Source organism: Camelina sativa, chromosome 14 (genome assembly GCF_030686135.1).
Source record: "Camelina sativa cultivar CO46 ecotype springtype chromosome 14, ASM3068613v1".
Taxonomy (NCBI): Eukaryota; Viridiplantae; Streptophyta; class Magnoliopsida; order Brassicales; family Brassicaceae; genus Camelina; species Camelina sativa.
The window spans coordinates 14417663-14437183 of record NC_141893.1 but is presented as its reverse complement, the minus strand read 5'-3'; the positions used below and the strand labels follow the sequence as shown (position 1 = coordinate 14437183).

At 34.7% G+C, this 19521-nt stretch overlaps 2 protein-coding genes and 1 non-coding gene across 6 annotated transcripts; all 3 read right to left on the bottom strand.

Moving 5' to 3' along the window:
• Nucleotides 1-1108: 1108 nt before the first annotated feature.
• On the bottom strand, nt 1109-8360 carry LOC104741640 (cation-chloride cotransporter 1). Of its 4 annotated transcripts, none has more exons than XR_760350.2 (14): nt 7602-8360; nt 6937-7083; nt 6321-6399; nt 5645-5730; nt 5453-5567; nt 5160-5260; nt 4938-4999; nt 4372-4599; nt 4161-4275; nt 3840-4034; nt 3138-3538; nt 2845-3006; nt 1554-2686; nt 1109-1410 (listed from the first exon to the last, which is right to left on the bottom strand). XR_760350.2 is itself a non-coding variant. In XM_010462533.3 (13 exons), the coding sequence occupies exons 1-13, from the start codon at nt 7760-7762 to the stop codon at nt 1608-1610; spliced, it is 2931 nt and encodes a 976-aa protein (XP_010460835.1). In that variant the 5' UTR covers nt 7763-8360; the 3' UTR covers nt 1461-1607. The 4 variants fall into 4 exon arrangements, 2 of the variants coding, with proteins under 2 accessions (XP_010460835.1, XP_087339876.1); XR_015579712.1 differs by having other exon boundaries at nt 5154-5260; nt 7602-7953; XM_010462533.3 differs by lacking the exon at nt 1109-1410 and having other exon boundaries at nt 1461-2686.
• A 3-nt stretch (nt 8361-8363) lies between these two features.
• On the bottom strand, nt 8364-12654 carry LOC104741639 (BTB/POZ domain-containing protein At1g30440). The gene is made up of 4 exons (XM_010462532.3): nt 11232-12654; nt 10978-11047; nt 9277-10518; nt 8364-9182 (listed from the first exon to the last, which is right to left on the bottom strand). Exons 1-4 carry the CDS (start codon nt 11288-11290, stop codon nt 8553-8555), a joined length of 2001 nt encoding a protein of 666 aa, XP_010460834.2. The 5' UTR covers nt 11291-12654; the 3' UTR covers nt 8364-8552.
• A 6643-nt stretch (nt 12655-19297) lies between these two features.
• On the bottom strand, nt 19298-19370 carry TRNAE-CUC (transfer RNA glutamic acid (anticodon CUC)). Its single transcript has one exon. It is a non-coding gene; the product is annotated as a tRNA-Glu (tRNA).
• Between the last annotated feature and the right edge of the window lie 151 nt (nt 19371-19521).

Here is a 19521-nt window from a genome sequence, read left to right as displayed (position 1 = left end):
TGTTTTAAAACATTATTCATAATTTAAATATATTTAAAACAATTAATAAAATATATATAATTTGTATAAACACTGTATAAATACAATAATGTATAAATACTTAAATACAACTATAGTCAGTAATTAGTCATCAATTAGTCACTAAATTTGGTGACTACATTATGACTATTTTGGAGACAACTAGTCGTAATGTAGTCGCTAAATTTAGTGACTATATTACGACTAAATTTACGACTATTAATGTAGTTGCTATTTGGTGACTAATTTTACGACTATCTATTTTAGCGACTCTCGATTTACGACTATTGGTTTTAGTCGCTATTTAGTCGTAACACACCATTTAGCGATTAAATAGTGACTAATAGTGCAGTCGCTATTTGCCTGTTTTCTTGTAGTGTCCAGTGATTGTGGGGGTTTGATGATAGATTTGAAAGGATTATATAGTTTTATCAAAGCGCTTGTGGATGTTGTGTATTGGGAGGGTGAATCAATATTGATAGAATTCAAAGGGAAGTTAGCTTCCATTGCAAGACAACCCCACCATCCGTCTAGGAGTTTTGATTTATATGGATACTAGAGGATGTGAAGAAACTAGAAGAAGTTTGCGTCCACATCTCGCCAGAACACGTTGAAAGTATTGCCTCTTTATAATGTGTTTTATGTATTTCTTGAAGGATCCTATTATCCTAATGGCTAATGTAAGAGCTTGACAAACTTTGCCTTTTCCCTTTTCTTTTAATTAATATCTAAGCGTTGGCTTTTTGACACCAAGCAAAACTAGTTTTTTCATGTTAGGACTGACGATTTGCATTTGCTGACATGTTTAGTTTTAGTGTTACTCTTATTTTCAGTGTTTTTGTCTTCTTGTCTAAATATTAAAGTAAAGGAATTCCATACCATACTTGCTGTGTGTTAGTGTATGCAAAGATTTTATTGAACTTACAAGTTACAACAAGCTATGTTTTTTCATCTTCAAAGTTTGCTTGCTTGGTCATTAAAAATCGCTTGTATTCCCAGCCAACAGTTGTTGATATACAACTCTCACGCGTAAGTATGTATGATTTACGGTTTAAAACTTCAAAAGACTGAGAAAAAGAAAACGACCAAATAGAGTCTAAACTGCAATTTTAGTTGCCTTTCTTTAAATCTTTAATGCTGTTAACAAATCCTTCAGTCGTTTTTCACCTCTAAAGAATAGTCCAGTAGATTTTGAAGTATTGCTTATAAAAACATGAAAGAGTTAGTAAGCGGTGGTAACCATATATATGAAACTTTATGGCTGTAAACATGTATATAGGTTTATATGAAAGCTAATTATCTCAAAAATCTTCCAAAAGTCAGGAGATATCCATATCCATGAGATGGAAATGCATTGAATTGTCTCGGAATACAACGTCAGAAATGTTCTATCTGCAAAGACAAAAACAAAAAAAATGAAAAAACTATATAGCTCGCAGGAATGTTCAATTCAATTCTTTTCAACAAAATAGAATTCACTGTACTACAAGAAAAGAGTTTTAGAAACTGTAAAAATAAAATAAAAATAAACTGACCTTGTAAGGACAGACTTTTTTAATGGTCTTGGTGGGGTATAAAATGAGATTGAACTATGTAAATAAAGTAACAAGGTCTCTGTGATACCCTCTTACGATCAACATCCTTGGCACATTCTCTACCAGCAAATCCATATATTCCATGTAGAAATACGCCGGGTGGTTCAACGGAGGTGGCGGGAGACTAACCAGAACCACCGCGGCCATCCTCGAGTAACTGAGTATGGTCGAGTTCAATTTCAGCATTGTGTATAGAAACTTCTCTACTTGTTGCTCATTCACCACCATCGGTTTCCCATTTGCCAATAACGGATTCGAACCCTGTCTCTTGATCTCTCCCAGGTAATCTGAGATTCGTCTCTGTGCTGCATCAAAAGCTCCCAATGAATCTTCTTGGCTGTTTCCTTCGGATCTTATATCCCATGATTTCATCGTGACGACAATTACTTCTGCTTGCATTCTGAGATCGTAGAGGAATTTCTTCACATCTGCTTTGAGTGCTTCCGCGTCTGAATCCTCTTCAGCTATGCAGAAGAGTTGGATTTTGCAGCTTTCAAAGCTTTCTTTCGTGAGAAGAAGCTGTGAGAGAAGAAGCATGAGACCACCATCTCTGACAATCCAGTACAAGTCGATTGTTCCATACTGCCTTTGGTACTCGTTTGGCCATTCGTCTAACCCTTTGATGATGACAACAGCTTTGTTTGCTGTTATGCAGTCGTTGATTATCCCAACAAATGTGGATGGAATCTCTGTTAGATTTTCTCTGCGCCAGATCTCAGGGTACCGCATTACCACGATGTTGGGTTTGAGATTTCCTAGTCCCATTGTCTGGATGATACCACGGAACCCTTCGGTCATGTTTGGTGCTACAACGATTTCAGCTACACCTTCGCAACGCTTGTACTCAATGTAGGTGGCTAGTTGTTTGCAGGCTTCCTTTGCTTCTTCAGCACATTCATAGTAGTCACCATCTAATATCGAGACAAAGATCGACATTCCACGACCTTTTTTCTTCATACAGTTCGCAAAATCAGCCAACTTAGGGTGGCACGGAACATTTTCTGGGAGCTGTCCCCACGGTCTGCAGAAAACAAGGGGAATTGGATACCAGTTCTTGGGGTGCACTTGATTTGCTACAGTTAGGAGAAAATACAGTACATGTGATTAGCATAAATACATGGACTATCTCTTACTGAATCAAATAGATATGGCAGGTTCAGCATTATGGAACTTGGAGAATATATATTAAATAACCCGTTGGTTACAAGCAAAATAAATTTATGCAGCTCACCTCCGAGTGACCTGAGACTACGAAGGGCCAACTGGAAATATGCACTCTTGAAACCATCCCCCCAGTCCCCGGCCTTTCCTTTTAGGCCAACATATTTGTATATAAGACTTGCAAGTGCAATGGCAACCACAGTGAACGACCAGGAAATCAAGAACATGATCACTGTTACAGTAGAGAAAATTGAAAATCAACAAGTCTTTACAATAAGACATTTCGAGCTTCAGGTATGAATATACTATATAGGAAGACAGTACCACAGACATTTTATTCAGTGAGTATATGGAAATTGATACCTATGCACAGTGAGGCTCCAACAAAGGAAAGGCTCCAATGATGGTATTTCCACCGTGGACGCCAACTTGGAGCATCAAGAAGATCGAGCAGGAAACAAGACAGGTTTACTCCCGAATAGCATAAAAGATAAAACATAGTCACAGTTGGTGTGATAAGATCCAGATTTCCAATAACAACACATCCTATGCAGATAAATGCTGTGAAAAGCGTCGCTATGTGAGGTTCACTAGTATCTGCAACTTTAAAATAATTGAGGATGGGGAGAATATCATCATTTGCTATAGCTGCAAGTAACCGTGGGGCCCCTGTCAAACTCTGGAGAGCAGCCCCTAAGGTTGAAAGGATGATTCCAACGTGAACAATGGCAGGGAAAGGCCAAGCAATTGTAGCAGTAAGTAGCCTGCAATAGAGGGAAATTGAATTAGAAAAAGTTCATAATGTAAGCTTGGTGTTGAAGTACTTAAAAGAACACCGTCTCTGTGACCAGACAAGATAAATCTTTTCTGACATATAAATGTGTGTAGTATATAAAGAACATGAGGTTATTTTAGTTTCTTTCAGGTTTAACCACACTCAAGACACGATGCAAGTAACAAGTGGGTTTTTGCATTTCCACCAGGACACTTCTCGCTATGAAAACACAACAGATCAGCTGTGTAACAAAAAAAAAAGATAATCCACACGATGAATAAAGTCGTTACCTATCAGTCAAAAGTTTATTACGGGTCGCAACAGCTCCAAAAAACAACACAGAGATCAAATATAGCGAGGTTGTGGTCAGAGTGGCAGCCAACGTTCCAACAGGTATTGATCTTTGTGTGTCTTTCAGGGAAGCTGATCGATTTGAACCAGCCATAATTCCTGTTACAGCAGGGAAAAATAGACCCACCAGCTCACTGAAAAGAACCAACAAGAAGGGGAAATAAATTTCAGAGTAACAACTGAACAGAAAATTAATTCTAACATAAACCATAACTAAAGTTTTTCGATCATAGGCAACACAATCTCTGGAAGTTACTCACTTGAAGCTCCAGTACGTGCCTCCAGTTGGATCAGGAATTCCCGCATCATTTGTCATTTGATAAGCAGAACCCCAGTTATCTTTAAAACTTTTTAAACGTAAGCCCGTAATTCCAGCTGTGCCAAATTATAAAAGGGAACAAAAGGAAGGTTAACCATTCGGGAAAAACTAAACACCACACCTGTTTCGAACAATGTCAACAAACGACTTACTGTCAGGGTCATCAGTCTTTGCCAAAAATATCCCAATGAATATGCAGAAGATAGAGAGCAAAACGGGTACGAGGAAAGCAGGTGCAACCCGATTGATCATCTTCACGCCGCCAAACACAATGAAGCAAAGAAGGATCGTCACTACAATTCCATAAATCTGCAAGTCATGTGAGTTCGGGCTTTGTATTGATTCGGCAACTGCTGTTCCATTAACCTTTGTGATAGTTTCTGCAATTAGAAATGAAGCACAGACATATGATTAAATGTGACTTCTAGACAATAGATTATGTCCTCAGGGAAACAAGTAAATTTTTTGTTAAATAAAACTCAAGATTTTCAATAACACAGTCTTTTGTTTCTTCCAAAATCCTGAATTTGCATAACGCTTTCTCAGTCTTAACAAACTGATGAAACAAATCTCAGGTGTCAAGACTAGCATTACAAAGTTGTGGTTTAGATAAGAATAATGGCGGATATAAAAACTAACAAATTACTAGGATTTGTTATAAATCCTCGAAGCCTTCTGCTAGTTCACAGGTCTAGTTCTTAAAAGTTTCACAGTATACCTCTAAAAATCCCAGCAGCAGGGAATGCTTTTAGAAAAGTCTCCACGGCACCTAAAACATACCTACAATGATTAGGAAGAAAGCAAAAAAAAAGTAGTTATTAGAATCACTTGGCGACCATGTGAAACTAAACAGAGCACCAACAACTTAATGGAATGAGTGTCAAGCTAAAGACTTTTTCCAAAGGTAGATTCCTTGAAAGGATCTAGGATTTACACTTACAGAGCTCCAGCAACTGCATTGCCAAGGAAGAAGCACAAACCTATGCTAATCCCAACTTCTGGACCAAGAGCGCGACCAATGAGGTAATATGGTCCTCCGCCCTGGAAGTAACACAAAAATTTATTAATAAACTTGATATTACTGTCTATTGTTTAATCACAAATGAAATATAAATTAACGAGGGGTGCCAACGCTGGACCCGAGACCCAACAGTAGGAGATATATTTTTAACTATGGTTTCACAGATTTTATTCAAAGAAAATTCAGGTGATATAATAGAAAAAAAGAATTACCTTCATTGCGCCATTTGTTGCAATAGCACTCAGAGATATCGTCGTCAAGAATGTACATAAGCCACAGAGCAATACCAATACCAGACCTTGTCCGATACCAGCCATACCAACAATCCTGAATATTGAACAGACTGAGGCAGGCTATAATGACTTTATAATATGCTGTGAAACATCAAGGAGTTGCAGTCTTACCATGTGAAACGGATATAGTATATAATTCCTAATATGTTTTGCAAGCAGGGAACGAAAACTCCCATCATTGTGCCCATCTTGAGAGGCTGCAACGAAATGCATAATATCATGGAAATTATAAATTAAGCAATAGACGATGTCTATGTCAAAAAGATCCTTACAAAAAATTATGACAAAAATCTGCCAGACTAGAATACCTAAGAATAATTTTGCATGCACCATAATCAACAGAACAATGAAGGAAATTATCATTGGAAAGTAAAACCATCTAATTATCCTGCAACAATGATAACTAAACAGAAAGTAGCAAAACAATCAGATATAGGATTGCAATCTTTGCAGTGTAACAAGACATACTTCCGTACATAATCTTTATATGTTTATAAACGTTCCAAACAATATTTCTAGTGCAAACTAGAGGAGATAAGGGTGATTCTAGTGCATGACACTTGAACACCTGGCGTTCCCCTGCATCGCCAGGGTAGAAAGATATACCTTTTAAGTTATTTTCCAATGTTCCCTAACATCTCACATCTACCTCTCTTGACTAAGCCTGATACTAATTGAAGTCTTTTTCTTTAAAAAACAGAGAAGCACTTGATCGTTACAGCCTGGCAGAAGTCATCAATTGTATAATTTAAAAAGCACTTAGAAGCTAATGGTAATAGGAAGATACCTTCGGGTGCCCTTGCGTGATGGAGATATCCTCCCCATCTCTAGGGCTAGAAGGTGTCGGAATTTGCTCTCCTGTCATACTGAAAGAGAAATTTATAACATTTTCACATGTACAGTTAAGAGAAAATGTGTTTCCCAAAGCAAATGACATATATTGTGCAAGAAAAAGCCAAAGATGGGCAAAACTAAACATTATCGAAAAATTGAACTGCGGAATGGATCAAGTGTAAAGCGTAGTTTAGGGTAAAAGATGTCATTTCCACGTAGCAGGATAAAAGAGAAATCCTTACTGTTTTATTGATAATGAGAGACACTAACACTAGTAAAGAACAACACAAACTAATGGAATGTGCATCAATGTTACAATAGAAACCTGAACATGATACATAGCCAGGGGAAAACAGTACACAAGGTTCCAACAAGCAGGAAACTTCTATCGAGTATATTGTTATCCATTGATTCAGTTAAGACGGGAAAAAAAAACAAAGGTATTTACAAAGGCAAGAAATGGAAGCAAGAGATCATTTTCAGTGAATAATCACTACTTCTTAATGCATGTCACGTCATCTTTCTAATGAACATTTCTAAATGTTAATAACAAATAAGATCGCAAGTACCTCTTCAAACCAAGAATATTCACAAGAGAATCGAAACCAAATAACTCCAGCTTGGATTCCTTCTGATGGCCATTAACTCCATCTTCTGGACTTGTCCTATCCCTTGCATTAGCGCCCACATCTCCTGGCGCAACTACTTTTATGTTCCTGTCAAAAACCTACAAATGTGAGACACTCATGATGAAATAAGGTGCACAAGACTGGAACATTCAACAATAACTTTCCAAGGTAAAGTTTGGAATATTCCTGCGCCCATGATTCATTAAACTAGAACTTCACCTTGGAGGATTCTCTTTACAAGCAATAAGGAAGCAGCCAAAATATAAATTACCTAGTAGACTTATGCAACCCATCTACCAATGTAACCAAGTTCAACCACAACTAGTGATTGAAGCAAACGTAGATTGAACAAAAAAATAGCAATGTGAATCTTATCAAGCTAACGTCACTTTCAACATCAAATTGTCGGAGAATCTAACAGCAGCCTTAGAATCATTAGAAATCGAACCTAATTGGATCCCATTCTATTGATCAGTACACAAAATCGTCATCAACATCAACGAAAAAAATCCACATCCTTAAAAACACTTGAAGAAGCAATGATCACAACAACACCAGACGAAAACGAAGTTACCAGGCGAAATATTATAAAAAGAAGAAATTACTTGAGGGTGGAAGAAGAAGATCCAGGATCGATGGAGGACATCTCAACAACGGCTCTATCGTGAGCCACCACGGGCCTGTATTTGCTTCCTCCGAGACGTGGTCCTGACCTGAATTCCTCTTCGCCATTACCACCGGCTTCTTCAATGTCGCCGCTATCCATTTATCCCGCCGTATCTGGTCAGATCCCTCTTTCGAAAAACGAATCTGATATCCCGGCGGAATCAGAGATCGGAGAGTTTGATATCTGATGAGGACGGAGATCGAGACAGACTCTCACGAATTAACGGAAAAAAAACAAAAACTCAAAAAATTTCAGAAGAAAAAAATAAAATAAAGAGAAGATGATTTTTCAGATTTCAGAGAAGAAAAATATTAAAATATTATAAACGGAGGAAAAAAAGTTAAAAAAAAATGTTAAAATTGGGCTTTATAATTGGGTCAATTGCTTAGCATGATAGAGTCTTTGGTTAGTAGTAACTTCAAGTCTTCCAAATTTTTATTTTTAATTAAACCAATTTTAAGCAACTAATTACATAATTTCCCGGTTCGAAACGATACTTGTATATTTATTAATGGAAAATTACTAAAAATGCATTCTCGTTAATATAAAGGCTTCTGATAACTTACCATTAATATAATAAAATTGAAACTCCTTAAAGAGATGCAAGAAATGAGATAAACACATTTTTAGATGGTTAAAAAAACTGAATTCTAGAGGATTATATTTTTCTTGTGCAATAATAATATTTGATTCTTTTGAATTTTCTTAGAAGTTCAAATGAAAATATAAAAATGAGAAAGTAGTTTGGTTGTCAAACGTCACATAAAAATTGAAAAGTAAACATGATTACAAAGCCTACAATGCACACATTTAAAAATGGAAGCTCTCATCTTTTTTAGCTAACCAATGTTCAGGACACAGTAATTGAACCGTGGAATTTTTACCATTTTCACCTCTCAGAACTAATGCTCGAAGCTTTCTTATGCTTCCCACGACGTTCTTTAACATCCTTTAGCTTCTCTATCTTCACATTCTCGTTGTTAGACTTAGACACAGATCCTTCTTGAGCACTGCACATTTGATGTGACTTCAGCTTAAAACCAAACCCGAGTTTCTTAGAAACGTTTTCCCATGTTTTGCCGCCACCGCCTCCACCGTTTGCGGAACCACCTCCTTTCGTCGTCTTGCCGAGTTTCTCAATCTCTTGTCTCATGTTTGAACATTCTTTCTCTAACTCGCAAACCCGCATTCTCATACTGTCCATTCCAACTTTCAGGACTTGATTCTCTCTTACTGCGGTTGCCCATCCTCCTCCTCCTCCTCCTCCTTCAGTTGATCCTCCTACAAATCCTCCGCTTCTTAACTGTCTTGATCCGCCATCGAGGTTGTCTGAAACCAGGAAGCATCCTGCTACAGAGGTTCTGAGCTGAAGCTGCTCAAAGAAGAGCACTTGAACGATTATTCTTAACGGTAATCTCTCGTTCTGCGCTGCGTGTGTACAAGCTTCTAAAGAGAGTTTCTTGCAATCCAACAACCTGCACAGATTCTCTCTTTCGGATTCTGCTAACCATGGATGATGCTGTGAATCATCAAACGAAGAGAAAACTTAATTTGTCTGTGTAAATATAAATCCAATATATAGAAGATTGATAGGGTTCTTTTTGAAGTGTTACCTTTAGATAAATGTCTATTGCACGATAGAGTCCGTCATCTAAGAGCCTGGCGTATTCAGGAACAGAAGCAGCTAAAGCTTGGAACTTTGGAAGCTTAAGATTGACATCGGGAGCAACTTCAGCAAGATACCCGTCGATCAGCTTTGCAACCGCTGTCATCGGTGTTATTGACTGTGGGGATCCGATTAAATTTCCATCATCTACTGAAGAACAAGGAGAGCCAACCCCCCCAGGCATAATCTGATCCGTCCCAAGAAAATGGTCTAAGATCCTTTGCACAGAGTCAACATCGTATAGAGTCTCCATAGTATGAGAAAAGCTAGGCATTACAAGATCTTCCAACGCAGCCTGGTCAAGCTGCATACCTATCCTTTTCTCCAAATTCGCTATGCAATCCGGACTAGCTTTCAAAATCTTGGCGATACGAAGCATGTCGACGAAAAATTTGGTTGGAACTAAACCTTTTTGCATACGTAGAAGCTCCTGGATCTCTTCAAGCAAGTTCTTCTGCTCTTCCTCGGAGAGTACAGTTCCTGAGGCCAAAGGAGTACTGAAACGACCACTAGATTCAGCTCCACCACGTCGCCTTTTTAAGCCAGGCAAATATTTTCTTGTGTAATAGGTAAGGGAACCGGCAATGATGTCTTCTCTTATGCCTCGGGAATCCATGACTGTGATAAGTCTCTTGAAAAGAGGAAAGCTAAGCATTGATGCATCCTCGTACCACCAATCTGAACTAGTATGTTTAGGTCTAGCCCCGGTGCTTATCCCATTCCATAAAACACTGCCACCTGGACTCTGCATTGGCCCACCATGCTCCACAACAGGCCATCCAAACAAGTTCGGGTCTGTCGATGTTCTCATTGCTAGTGACTCAATACATTTCTTGGTAATATTCAATTCATCAGCATACTCTAGGACCTCATCGCAGCTATGAAGCGCCTTTATTGAATCTTTCCAGCTTTTGAGAACTACTTGATTGAAAAATGTTTCAGTTTGAGAAATAAGATTTCCTTCCCCATACTCTTCCGTCATCTCGAGATGCTCGGCAGCACATCTGAGATATACAACGTTAGAGGCAGTGAGTTCGAGCTTCACACCGTAGCAGAACTTGGCAACTAGTTCAAACGTCTTGTCTCCGCCAGGAAGATCAGAAATTTCAATGAGACATTTATCATCCCCTTCTTTTGACGCCTCTGCAATCCTTCTTTCCATGACTCCACTTCTAGAGAGCAAGGGAAACTGTACATAGCAAAAAATAATTAAAACAAAAGGTGTCAGAAATTAAATCATTCTTTCACAAAGAGGGGGATTAGTAAATACGTGTTTCTACAATAAGTGTCAGAATTCTCATTGTTAGAAACAAGGCATTTCCACAAAAACTACAGAGCTGAATGAGTATTGAAGGAAGCAAAAGAAAGTTCAGCAAATAAGCAAGGATGTGGAACAGCTAGCAAAATTGCATTGGTGGATTAGTCATATAAGTAGATTAAGAGCTAAAAACCAAAGTTTCGATCTTTTTGATCAACAAAAGACTAATATGGCACAATGTTGTAAAGAATAAATATACACACCCACCAAAGAGATCTTTGACACATAGCAGTTCTACAATGCTGGAGAAAGGCATAACATTCTAGAAGCAAGGATGTGGAACAGCTATTTCAAGAGGAGAGTGTTGTGTTCAAGTTAAGCAAATTGTACCTTGTGGAGATGGAAACACATCTCCCCAACTTCAACGACAATGTCACTTGGAAGTCCAGTTGTGCAAAACCTGCAATTAGCAAAACCCAAGAAGACAAAGGAATGAGCTTTTTTGACTCAGTATTGCTGAGATTGCTTTACAGAAAGACCACGGTCTCAAATTCAGACCAAGTCTGCTCAATTAGAAGGAGAAAACAAGAAGCAAAATACAAAATAAAATTAGAGAGAGAGAGAGAGATCAAGTGAGAATATACCAAGCCTGGCCTTGTCTCTGGAAAGCATCAGATTTGGATCCCAGCTTCATGCAAGCCATTGTTTCTCTCACCGGAATTCAACAAACCAACCAAAGTAACTAGTAGAGTTAAACCTTCAAACCCCTAAAAAAAGAAATCCCTCCAACAAAATCAAAACCCTAATGCACAGAGAAACCTCCTTTGTTACCCAGAAACGAGATATTGATAAAAACAGAACAATTTTCACTCAGACATTTTAACAAACACTTGAGCTGCCTCCTCCTTACTCTACATTTAGTAAGCTCACAATACGTTTCTTTTTCTTTTTTCCAGAAAGTAACCTAAAATCCCGTAGATGTACAACAGATCCCTTGACCAAAACCACTAAAAACCCAGAATCCCCCTCAAATAATCTTATCTGAAACACCAAATTCAAACAACAAAGTAATGAAAAAGACAAAAAAAAAAAAAAATGAAAAGAAAAGAGCACAACCCCAAAAACCCAGCTAGACAAGAACAGCTAAGCAGAAGTTACCAGCTCTTGTAGCTTTATACGAGAGAATATACATTGTAAGAAAGGGGACCATATTATATATCCCAAACATGTTTATTATTATTAGTTATTCATATCAAATTTATTTCTTTTTTTTTTCTTAAGAAGAGAAAAAAGAAAGTGAGGTAATTGATAATTTCTATATTGGATTATTGGTTGCTTTAGAATTTTTTACATATCGAAAGTGAAAAGGAAAAAAAAAGGAAAGAGATGGATGGAGATTTGAAAATCTCGAGATTAATAAGATGAAGAAGAAGAACACATGCACGCATGTGGGGTCCTTAGTGTAATATCTTCAAACATACTCATTGTGTTGGGATTCTTGAAATTAGCAAAACACTACTTATGCTTTCAATTAGTACTAGTTAAATGTGGGTTGTGTTTAGTTTTGTCCTAATCTTTACTCAAAGAATCCAATCCTTCCCACTAATTTCTTTTGGCGTGCGAGTGCGGTTATATATGTGATGTGTGTTCCTGTTCCACTAATCCGTATCATATCAATTGTTTTGAAAGAGATTTACTTACACACCATAACTATCATTAGTAGGGTATAATGATAAAGTTATACAAATTTTATTCCTTTTCTGAGTTTGCTAGTACTTTTTTATATATTTATAAGAATTGTTAATAATGTTATGAAATCTACTAGTTTTTTATTTGTTTTTAACCGGATTTATATGTTAGAAAATCTCAAAAGTTGTGAGAACAAATTGAATATATTTTTGTATTGTGGTAAATGAGAAAATGTGTTACCTATTTGTTATGGTTAGCTAACAACAAAGTAAATTAATTTTGTGGTTTCTACCGCTCTTCTCTACGTATTAGAATATGGATAGATTATATTTTTTGAATTACCAAATTGACGTGTTGGCCACCAATTGTGATATGGTTGATCAATGAAAAATCACCCTAACCATATATATAATATTTTGTTTTGTTGTCAAACATTAATCCCTCCAAAATAAACCATATGAATCATATAGATTATCTTATAAAAAATTAAGTTTATAAGATTATAAAATCTTTATATTTAATTTTAAATAATTAATATAGTAACTCCTAAAATTTTGTTTTTCATATTTGTTACACTTTTCATTTTCTTGTAAGTGTCATTTTTATAAATTTTCACACATGTATAATAAATAAATAATACAGTATTAAGTTGACATATTTAATGCAACATCACTTTACAATAAAAGACTCATTAATTATAAAAGAAAATCTATATTAAATAAAAGTAGACGCTATAAACTTTTTAAGTTGTCCACATATGATTTTAAACAACCAATAGGGGTTAGTCATCTCACTAATTAACATTTTTAATTAAGTTGTCCACATATAATTTTTAAAAAACAATAGAGATTGAACATCTCACTTATTAACATTTTTGAAAATATAGTAGTTTCTATATTATTAAGTTTTTTTGAGAAAAAGGAAAAAGTTAAATCTATAAAAATAAAAGACATATGTACAATGTCCCACATCGGGTAAAAAAGTTTTAGACACTGGTTCAAAACCATTATAAATAAAGACTAATATGCTTCCAACTACAAATGAGCAGGAAAACTTGATTTATCAAGCTTCCACATTTAAAAGTTTCATTCGGTTTAATCTGATGCTTTATTTGAGCAAATAAACACTTTTAAAACATTTCTAAATATTATAATTTTAAATTTTCAAAAAGTTTAAAATATTATAAATATTAAAAAATTTAAAAGTTTTTAGCTTTTACAAAAATTTTAAAATGAGCAGGAATCTTGATTTACCATGCATCCACATTTAAAAGTTTTATTCGGTTTATTCTGGTTCTTTATTTTAGAGAATTTAAACAATAACAAAATTTCCAGTTCCGAGAGAGAGAAAAAAGAGAGAGAGAGAGGGTTGCCGCTGGTTCGTTAAATCTGCCTCTCTGGTTGCCCTTCTGGCGCCGGAGAGGGCTCCGTCCATTAGTTTTTTTTCCTCTTTGTAATCTCGTTTGCTGTCTACTCCCGCTCCTTGTCTTCCTTTTGCGTTGGTTGGGTGCCTCTCGACGGTGGTGGTTCCGGTGTTATCTTGGCGCGTGAAGTGAAGTTCCGTCTGGTGGTGGTTGCTGGTGAAGGCTCTGGTGCGACGTTGGCAGATAGCGTCGATTCTATGGCCAGATCTGGCGGATCTGGGTTGGCGGCTTTGCTTGCTGTTTTGTCTCCGGCGGTTTGTTGGCTTCGGTGAGCAATGAGGGATGAAGCTACTCTTTGACGAGCTTCAGCGGTCGGGTTTGGGTTCTTTAGATCTTACCTCTCATTCCAGCCACGGCGGTGTCAAGAAGTAAGGAGCGGCGTCGTTTAGTTTTCAGTCCGGCCAAGGTGTGTGCCTCGAAACATGGCAGAAGTGATATAGCTCTTCGATCTTGCACTGTGAGGTGATGATTTGCTATCCTGTGCTCCAATTTTAATCTTTAGAAGATTAGCATTCTGGTTATTAAATGGTTAGTTCGGAGAAGCATCTATTTTGCCGGTTTAGCTACATGACTCTTGGTCGGGTCAGTCGGATTTATTGTTCGTTTTTAGGTTCAAGACCAAGCTCTTCTGATGATGCGCCTTTGGGTGTTGAAGCTATTGGGACAAGTTCTTTATATCGATCATGAGGTTCATATAGCTGGGATTTGATTTTTTTCTCAGATTAGTTTTTGGTCTTCTCTGTGTTAGTATTTGTTTTCGTGTCATTAGGTTAATTTAGGTGGTTTAAGAGATGACTTCACTCCGAGTTGTGGTTTGTTGTCTATCTCGCTGTGGTTAAAAAATGCAATGGTTCTCGCTTAGGTAGCGTTGGATCCGCCTAGTGATCCAGGGTTGTACTTGATCAACCATTGCATTTGGTCCAAGTCTTTAGAGGTGAAAATTAATGTGTTATGATTTGGTTGTAACTTGTTGGTCAATGAAAGTTGTTGTTGAGCCAAAAAAAAAAAAAAAAAAAAAAAAACAATAACAAAATTTCCAACAATTTATATTACACATACAATTGATTTTGGGTTCTTTATTTTAGTAGGAGCTATAAGTTTCAAGGCGTTCACATAGGATTTTAAACAATCAGTGGAGATTTGACACTTCATTATTTGATATTTTGAAAAATATAATATTTTCTATATTATTAAGTTCTTTTAGAAAAAGTAAAAGTTTGATTTATAGAAATAAGAAAAATATGTACAACTTCCCACATTGGCAACAAAAGTTTTAGACAATGGTTCATAACCATTATAAATAAGATTAATGTGCTTACAACTACGAATGAGCAGGAAAGCTTGACTTATCAAGCATCCAAATTTGAAAGTTTTATTCAGTTTAATCTGATATTTTATTTGAGTAAATAAAAATTTTATTCAGTTTAATCTGATATTTTATTTGAGTAAATAAAAACTTAGTTTCAAAATATTATAATTTAAAAAAAATTTAATATATCATAATTTTTAAATTTTAAAAATTTTATAATATTATAAATATTGAAAATTTTTAAAGGTTAAAAATAAATTTTATTGTTTTCTTACTCCATGAAAATAATGACAATTTGTCAATTAAGATATCAAAAAATATGGAGAGTAAGAAAACAATGTATGTTTAAATACTATAAATATTTAAACTATAAAAAATTGAAGTATCATTATTGGTTTGAGAAGTTTCAATACATGTAGATGTAAAACTAAATATATGGGTGAAAGTATCAATCAATAACTGAGTACATGTGTTGGCTATGTTGGTCTTCATGAATTGCAAAAATCTCACATGAAAAGATTCAGTAATTTTGGTGTTAGAGTTTGTTAAAGATAAATTGTGTTTACTTTGAAACAAAAAATAAGTTGTGTAGTAATTTAAAACAAAAAGGTTTTTAATGATTATTCAGTGGAAGAAAGTGAGGAAGCGGACGAGGAAGAGGAAAATAAAAGTATAACGAAAAAGCGGACGAAAGTTATGTGGTAATTTTTTAAAAAAAATGTTCTCAATAATTATACAGTAGAAAAAGCGAGAAATCAGCCAAGAATGAATAAAAATAAGAGTATAACAAAGAAGCAGACGCTGAAAGTAACGATGACAACTACCATGCAAAATTGACAATGAAAATGACGAGAAAAAGGATCAAGAGTAAATGAAAAAAAAACACGAAGACATAAGTGGTGGTGTTCAATTGAATATGAAAAACCAAAATTGGTTCATGATTCTTTTGATCATATTTCATTCTTAAATAAAATTGATTTTTATATTTTTAATTATGTATTTAAAATAAAATTATTATCTTAATAGCGGCTTAAAGTTTTTAGAAGATAATATTTCATAATATCAATTATATATAGTTTCATCTAAATATATAAAAAATCCACGCGTAGGTGGGTTCAAAAGAAAATAAAAATAAAAAAGAGATTTTAAAACTTACCTAAAATTGTAAAATAACATTTTTATGAAATAAAAAAGACATATGAAATAAAAAAAATACATTCATCATGACATAGATGGCCTACTTTATTTCTAAAAAATATCACTAGGAATATAAATCTTATTTTCACAGTCAATCCTTCTAAACTAAGGTTTGTGTATCCAAACCCATTATTTTTCTTTCGGATGTTGTAATTGTATTTACCGTTGGAAATATGTAATGTTTCCTATTTTTCAATACAAAGTTACAAATTAACACAAACTCAAATCAAAATTTGAAGTAATGGATAGTTCAAATTGATTTATGTTATGTTTCCCAAGAACCTTAGTAATTTATAGTTATCAATTCACATCAAAACCTTCGTTTTGCAAATTTTTAAAGATACAACCCCCTTTATGAATCAACTCGCCGACTTGTCATAGTCACGAAGAAGTGCGTATAGTTGGTGTAAATTCATAAGTGGCTTTAAATAGTCTTGCGCATTGATGCCTAAGTGGTAACGTATAACTATGAGGAGTCCTCTTGCTGATCAATACTATAAATTTCATTCTGCCACTTTTTTTACCACTGTAATTAAACATGACCCTCTACATACATATATATATAGTTACAAAAAGAACAAAAAGTTATATTATGTGATATACGGAGAGAATGATATAATATACTATTATGTTCCAAACCCAATAATGCGAACTTGGCCAAGTCACGAAAGACATTTTATAGCAAAATATTCCTCTATTATTGTTAGTGATGGAATGGGATTTTGTCCGTACCTATACTATCTAAGCATGTGGTTGAAGCTTCGTTGTCCGACCAAGGTATTTTTACTTCGACGCTGACGCATCTATAACCATCTTAGCCACGTGAACTTTGACTTCTCTTTGGTTAACTTTTGCACTTCTCAACTTCCCATAAATAAATAAAAAAAATGTAAACTGAACCAACGACTTTAATAAACTATTGTTAAGGATTATCCCAACCTTTAATTTGTACTATAGCGAGTTAAGTACAAACTAAACTGTTTGAATTTTGGAAGTTTTGTACACATGCCTACCATGTAATAAAAAGGGCAATAGCTCTAGGCCACCAAAAAAATATTATACATAATAGGCCACATTTTTTGTATAAATAATTTGTATATTTCTTTTAGACCATACTATAAATACATTGAAATTATATTTTTTTTGAATATCATTCTTTAAAAATTATATTTATTAAAGAAATGTAATAAAATTTCTGATATTAATTATAAAATAATAATACACATGTTTAAATAAAATAAAATAAACTAATACTAATTTTCTTTTTTCATATACAAAAATCTGCCCTAAGCCTCCATATGTCTAGGCACGGCAGTGTGTACACATGTGCATTGTACACTGACTCATGAGTAAATTATCCTCTTAATTGATATTTTATGGGTCATATAATACTACCATAATAACCAAATCATGTATAGAATGATTATAATAACCAAACTTGTTTTAACTCCGAATTATTCAACCCATGATTTTTTAATAACCAAACTTTATTTCATAAAAATCTATGTTTATTAGTCGTGGTAGATGCTTCACTCATATCAAATTAATTCGAGTGTAGTATTATTTAGACAAAAATTTGTTATGCATGCTAATTGAATTGAAAATATATAACCTTTTTCTGATTTTAAGAGATGCAAGAAGTCTAAAAATTAGAAACTAGTGGTTTTAAAATAATAATTAATTAGGCTATCTTGATAGCTAATTTTTTATATGTTTGTTAAACGTGCATGTATTTAAAAATGTGTTCTAATATATTTCAAATATGCATACACGTTAGTAAATCTAATTTTACATCAAATTCACGTTTAATAATTAAAATTGCACAACACCTACACAGGGCCGGTCCAGTGAAATTTGTGGCCAATACAAAACAATTTTTTTTTTAGATTTTATAGATAAAAATTTAAAACTGAAACCAAATCTTAAAATTTTAGAAATTGAGACCTATTTTTGCAATAATAAAATAGATAAAATTACAAATTGATGTCAAATCTATAACTTTCATAAAAATGAGGTCTATTTTTGCAATAAAAAGTATATTTTGAAATCTATTTTTGTTACTAAAAATCTCAAAAAAATTGGAGGCCTAACAGTAATGTGTAAACCTGCACCTACAAATAACTGAACGAATGAATCCCTTACACCTCTATCCAATATTTTTTTTTATTTGACTAAATGAAAACTCTATCTAAACTCATGTAAATTTGTTTGAGTATGCTTATTATTTTACATGTCTATCTAGTAATCTACAAAAATAATTAAAGTAAAAAAACCATAAATACGCATGCAGTAGTGAAAAATGATTCGGGCCTAAACAGCGAAGTGTGTGACCTTATTATCTTTGGATTCTTGAATTTTCAATGTTTTTTTAATAATTTTTTTTTACATTTTCTGTGCTCCTTGTCCACACACAAAAGCTCTTTTCCTTTTAAATGCGTTTATGTGTGCCTTGACTTTTATGCTCAACACTCACCCCCATACCCACAAGTTAACTCCAATTTTTGTTTCAAATTATTTGTTTAAAAACAGAGTAACGTACATATCTACTACTTATCTTTATATGTCCTTAAAACAAGGTTACTGTAATTGTTTTAGAAAAGCCTAGTTTACCATGGGGAAAAACGAGTTTAACTTATCTTAGACGGAGAAGTGAAATCGATCGAGATTTCATTTTTAGGGTGTCTAATTCTTTTTGGTGTAAATGTTAAGACAAAGGTTTTTATTACATGTTCACTCTATTGTGTATGTAAAAGCATGTGTAAAAGTAAACTACATGATAAGTTAACCTCACGTTCCACTTTTGCAAACAGAAAGGTGAAAAAAGAGGAGAGAAATAATTTACAAGTCCGAACAAAATCATTAATAGATGTCGCATAATTTTGCTTGCCTTTTAGACAAAGGCGTGAGAGAAACCTTAGGCCACATGGGTAACAAAACTCACCACACGCCTCGGCTTTCGCAAGCGTCACGCTTTTTACGTCAAGCTTTATTTATTTATTTTTTTGCTAGCGATTTCAACCAAAAAGGTGAAAAAACAAACAAACTCAATCCGGCCACGTGGAAAATAGTTTCAAATGGAAGAGAAAAAAAATCTCCGTTGCCGGGACTCGAACCCGGGTCTCTCGGGTGAGAGCCGAGTATCCTGACCAGCTAGACTACAACGGATTGTTGTTAGTGATTCCTTATACTACTATATACTACACTTGTATACTCTTATGACAATTTTGCAGATGGTAAATTTAATGAAGTCTTGTCTTTGTAACATGAACAGATGAAGACTTGAAGTGATACTTTACTATAAGCTCTTGTGTGATTG